We start from the raw sequence: 5,704 nt of genomic DNA on the forward strand, positions 1-5,704 counted from the left end.
CAGAAAATGGAGCTACTCTATTGGTGGATATATGGTGACGAGGAAACAAGAATAAATTAGTTGAATGAAAATTGCTCGTTGAAACCATGGGACTTTCCAAACTGCCCATACCGCTAACAAGGAACCAAAAATGTCCCTGAGCTCTAGATTGTAGAGAAGAGCATGTCAAACCTGCTCCTGGACCGCTCACTATTTATCTCCTGGAGGGGGTCGGAAAATTTTGGTTGGGTCACAATACAACTTACCCGATCTCCCCCTAAAGCCCCCCCCCCCCCCACCCCCCCATCCGTTTCCTCAAGCAGATGTGGCTTGCAAGGAAGTATGGGAAGACAGGTTGAGAAAGTATGTTAGTTTTACACAACGTAGTACTTTGCCTGGTCAAGGCGACATGCCAGCTGATTCCAAGATGGCTAGTAAAAAGATTCTAAACTTTAACATCGGAGTTCTTGGCCACATCGATAGTGGAAAAACATCACTTGCAAAAGCTTTAAGCTCCACTGCATCCACAGCTTCTTTTGATAAAAACCCTCAAAGTAAGGAACGTGGCATAACTCTGGATCTCGGCTTTTCTTCATTTCAAGTACCCATCCCAGAACATTTGAAGGAGCACGGATTTGACATTCTTCAGTTTACACTCGTCGACTGCCCGGGCCATGCCTCCCTTATCAGAACAATCATTGGAGGTGCTCAGATTATCGATATGATGATGCTTGTCGTCGACGTTACCAAAGGGATGCAGACTCAGACTGCCGAGTGTCTTGTGATCGGAGAGATACTTTGCGAGAAAATGGTCGTCGTGCTGAACAAGACTGACTTGTTGAAAGAAGATAAAAAACAAGCGTTAATCGAAAAGGTAAGGTTTTTCTCGCAGTGCTTCGTCTTATTTGTTTTATTTTATCTCCCAAATGAACTCGTGGGAAACAAGTCGATGTTCTCGATCTTGGTATGGACCGTGTTAAACGCTCTTAACTCCCATCAGTGACTAAGACAGAATTTCTCCTTACAATATCAATACAGTATCACGCAGACAAGTGATGAGAATAAATGAAAATATCAATCAGTGGATTATTAGTTGATCCACCACCCAATTCTCCAAAGTAACATTGTAGGAATTGTGTGGTAGACATTAAGGAGAATAACTATCGCAATCTTAAGCTTGGGTGTGAAAGGGTTGAGAGCCTAGTAAGTGTTGGCTATATTTTTTTTCAGCCCTAAGCTAGCTTACCTGAAGACATAGTGATCAAATGATGTGTGCACCAAAACAACAAGCTCCAGGCTGTTAAGGATGCCATATGATTAAAAAAAAAATGTGCCCTTCTATTTCTCGTAATGAATTCCAATAGATGAATACACACTGTAGCCTTATAGTTTGATTGACATGTAGCTTCCTTATACTTGACAAACAGATCTGATTGATTTAATGAATGATCATTTACCCATATTGTAAAATTTATTGGAATGTGTATTGTAAGAAAATGATCTGAAGGGTGTTATGGTGATGTATCATGGTAAAAGGACAGAATCTGGGGTTTAATTCAGTCAGTTAGCATGTAGGTGATTATCAAAACTGGATGACCATAAAATGGTATTCAGGTTTGTTAATCACACACTTGATCTCAGGCAGAATTGGACAGCACAAATTCCTGTTTTAACAAATTCTCCCTAACAGCACTTATGGAAATTTATCAAAATCAGTGTGGAGAATATGCATGCTGGTTCTGGGTTGGAAAGGGCTAAACTTCCATGATCTCATTCATGCTACTCCCTTGTTAATGATTTTCCTTTCCTTTTAAATTCATTTCAGCAAACTGGGTGCTCTCTCAAGGCAAGAGCCTGAATTAATGTTATCTTTATTCTCTTTACTGTTCTCTATACATTTTCTAAGGTGCTGATTGGGAGAATGTGTTTAACAATCAAGAACTTCTTTAGTTAGGGATGATTTCCTTTCTTTTTATAACCTGAATGCTTGATTCAGGAGTGATATTGTTGGGAGAAATTACATGTTCATCACTCTTAGGGTTAAAGAGTTAAGCTGATGTGGTATCTAATCTCATTACTTGTTGCCTAGTAATTATATTGACATTGTTTGGAGAAGTTGCTTGTAAATCACATTTTGTAGTAAAAGGTTTTATCCTTTTTTCCCAGATGGCCAAGAAGCTTACCAAGACATTGGAAAGCACCAAGTTTGCAGGTTCTCCAATTTTACCAGTCTCTGCTAAGCCTGGCGGACCTGACTCCCCAGATTCTGAACCTGTTGGAACACAGATGCTAGTTGATTTACTCTCATCCTTGTCGTACCTTCCTAACAGAGATCCTTCTGGACCATTGGTGTTTGCTGTTGACCACTGCTTCTCCATTCGAGGTCAAGGCACTGTGATGACGGGCACTATTCTCAGTGGAAGTCTCAAAATTAATGACACAATTGAGATCCCCTCCCTGAAGATCACCAAGAAGGTAAAATCCATGCAGATGTTCAAGGCTCCTGTCACGGATGCATCACAAGGTGACAGAGTGGGCATGTGCGTCACCCAGTTTGATCCAAAGCTGTTGGAGAGAGGCCTTGTCTGTAGTCCCAGTACTGTACCCACTGTTTTTGCTGCAGTTGTTTCAGTTAAACCAATATCATACTACAAAGGAACCATCACTTCAAAATCAAAGTTTCACATAACAATTGGTCATGAAACCGTGATGGGTACACTTCAAGTGTTTGGCCTTCCTCCTGGGCAATCAATGGATCCCAAGACACAAGAAACCTTTGATATTTCTAGAGAGTACATCTTTCAAGAAGAGGTGATAGATCAGTCAAAGAAAAGTTTAAGCACAGGTGGTTGTGAAGATTCAGATCCACAAAGCAAGTCTGTTTCAAGTCATCAGTGGCTTTTCATTGAGTTTGAAAAACCTGTGACATGCCCAGAGCATTCTCTTGTGATTGGCTCACGGCTTGATTCTGATATTCATCTTAACGTCTGTAGAATAGCATTTCACGGAAGGCTATTACTTCCAGTGACAGAGAAGAACTTTAAGGAAACCCTATTACCCCAACTTAAGATATACAAGATCAAGGCAAAGCAAGGTGTTGTGGAGAGAATGGCTGATGAATATTCTGTCATTGCTCACTCTTTGTTTAAGAAAGAAACAAACATTCAAAATTTGTGGGTATGAAAGTGACCCTGTCAACTGGAGAACAAGGAATGATTGAGGGTGGGTTTGGTCAAAGTGGTAAAGTCAAGATCAGGATTGCTACTGGCTTGTCTCCTGATACTGCTTTGAAGCTTTCTTCCGGTGGAAAGAAAAAAGGAGGTGGAAAAAACAAGGGAACCACATCGGAAACTCCAAATGAGGAAACAAATTCTTCAGAGCAAGTCACAAGACCTATCAAAGTAACACTGGAGTTCAAGAGATACAATTATGATCCTAAAAAGAAAATGGTTCAATGAAGAGCTTTTAAAACTGTTTTCACCTTAGCATCCATATTCTCCAAGCAATTCTGTTTCCATTTCCAATGGAATTGACAAGGAGAATTTGTTTGACAATCAGGAGCTTCTTAATTTGGTGATCATTTACTTTATCCTCATGACCCTAACAGTTGAATCAAAGGTGCTACTGTGAGGAGAAATTAGAAGTCAGTCACACTCTCACAGGTTAAAAGGATAATACTGATTTATGAGGAACATCACAGTAAATGTTGATGGAAGAAGTTTTAACCTATGATTAGAATTTTTCAATTGGTGATCATCTAATTTATTCTCATGATCCTTACATTTGATTCAAGGGTGATGCTCCAAAGAGAAATTAGATGTCAGTCACTCTCGTGGGTTAAAAGGGTAACACTGATTTATGTGGAACATCACAATAAATGTTGACTGTAGTAGTTTTTCCCATGGTTAGATATGGGTATTAATTTTTTAGAAGAATAGGTTTAAATACCACAAGCAACAACTGAATCATAAAAAGTCTAGGAATGAATAGCAACTTACATCACAAGCTCAAAGATTTATAGAGTTCATATCTGCAGCTTTTTGAGAGAAAATGTTTTTCTTTTTTTATTACTTTTTCCATCAGACAACAATCCCCTTAAAATACATTTTTTTACTGGGAAAATAACTTCACTGCATTTGAGATTATCAAGAAAGGTTGGAAAGTGGTTTTTAAGTTTAAGGTTCATAAACAAGAATTCATGTTGAGATCTTGGTGGTGAAAGGGCTGTGGCTTTTGGATTGAGTGATTTAGTAGTTTCATGATCAGTTTAGAATTTTGCTCTTCTCATTGCCACCCTGTCATTGATTGATGAAAGCTAAGAAAATGGAATTAAAAATGAAGTTACATTGCAGGTTTTTTTTCAGTCACAAAATAAAATTAGAATTAGAGGTGGTACACATTTTCTCTTAAAAGTAAGAAAGTAGATAGATCCATGAGAATGTGAGCGGTCAGAGAGGAACAGTCGGAGCTTCTGGTGGGACATGTCAATTATTTTTTTAGTTCTAGATGGAAACAGAGCTCTCCTTCCCTTGACTTCCACAATATGGATTTTCTCTTTAGGTATACTGTTGAACCCCGTAAACTCAAATTACCCAGGGAATTGAAATTACTTCGAGTTATCTGGGTTTCAAGTTATAGAGGTTTCATTTTTGAGGGGAAGAAGAAACATGTTATTGTTCTCAAGAATGAACAGGGTAACACTGACAAGTAATGACAAACAACAGATCGATTTTAGATTACGTGCCATTATTTTTCTTAGCTAGGAAGAAATGTCAAAACTGTTCAATTATTTACGGACATACAAACATTTGATATCGACAGAGGTCAATTTGTCATAATATGTAAATGAGATGAAATGTAATCTTTCAGTGCAAAATGTCATGGCTCATTAGTCCGTAAAAGTGAAAATCGACTTCGAGTTATCGAGGGTAAAGTTAGACAGAAAAGTACCTAAAGGGAAGTAAAAATCGAATCGAGTCAGCGGGGTTTCGAGCTATCGGAGTTTCGAGTGAAAGGGGTTAAGGTAACGGTAAATACATGGGACCAATCCGAGGGAATTCAGTTTTGCTCACAGTTAGCGGGAAATTCTAGTTACCGAGGGTTCGAGTTGACGGAGTTCAACCGTATGCCCTTGTTATTTTTCATATTTTTATCTTTGACAGAACTTATATCCTGGCTTTACGCCATTTCAGCGTTTTCTTGTAGACGTCTCAGAAAAAATATTTCTGTACCATATCTAGAAGTATCTCTAGTGGTATTAATTAACATATACCTCGGCTTAAACCAGGAATTTCTTTCTTTCCCCTCATTTTCCTTGGCCTGTGCTAGGCGCAATTAACGAGTGGAGTATTTGATCATCCCGTCCCGGGAAGGAGAGAGAGGAACAGTTGACGAAGTATGCTAGGGGTGCTAATCAATAATTTCCACGAATTGTACGGTCAAAAATTTATCTTCTTAACTTAGCGTTGTTAGACTAAATGAGAGGAGAAAGGTCTCGAACTTTCCTCGATTAGTTCAGAAAGGTGGATCACCTCAACCAGAGGTGTATAATTAACTGAACTCTTTGCTCGGAATGAAAATATCGTCCTATTGTTTAACAAAATTTCTGTTTTCCTTCCGTGAAAATAGCAGGAAACAAGCAATCTTCAGCTATATTTGTAGTCAAGAGGGTGGTCGAGGAGCTCTGGGTACCATTACTTCTGAATGCGCATGTGTTGATGTGAAT

General features: G+C 38.8%; 1 protein-coding gene across 1 annotated transcript; it reads left to right on the forward strand.

Moving 5' to 3' along the window:
* Window positions 1–374: 374 nt before the first annotated feature.
* On the forward strand, window positions 375–4,821 carry LOC131776040 (selenocysteine-specific elongation factor-like). The gene is given in 3 exon segments (XM_059092182.2): window positions 375–853; window positions 2,146–3,145; window positions 3,148–4,821. Coding segments are annotated over 3 exon segments (1,755 nt in total). The 5' UTR covers window positions 375–388; the 3' UTR covers window positions 3,438–4,821.
* The last annotated feature ends 883 nt before the right edge of the window (window positions 4,822–5,704 follow it).

This window comes from Pocillopora verrucosa, chromosome 2 (assembly GCF_036669915.1).
Source record: "Pocillopora verrucosa isolate sample1 chromosome 2, ASM3666991v2, whole genome shotgun sequence".
NCBI classification, from domain to species: Eukaryota; Metazoa; Cnidaria; class Anthozoa; order Scleractinia; family Pocilloporidae; genus Pocillopora; species Pocillopora verrucosa.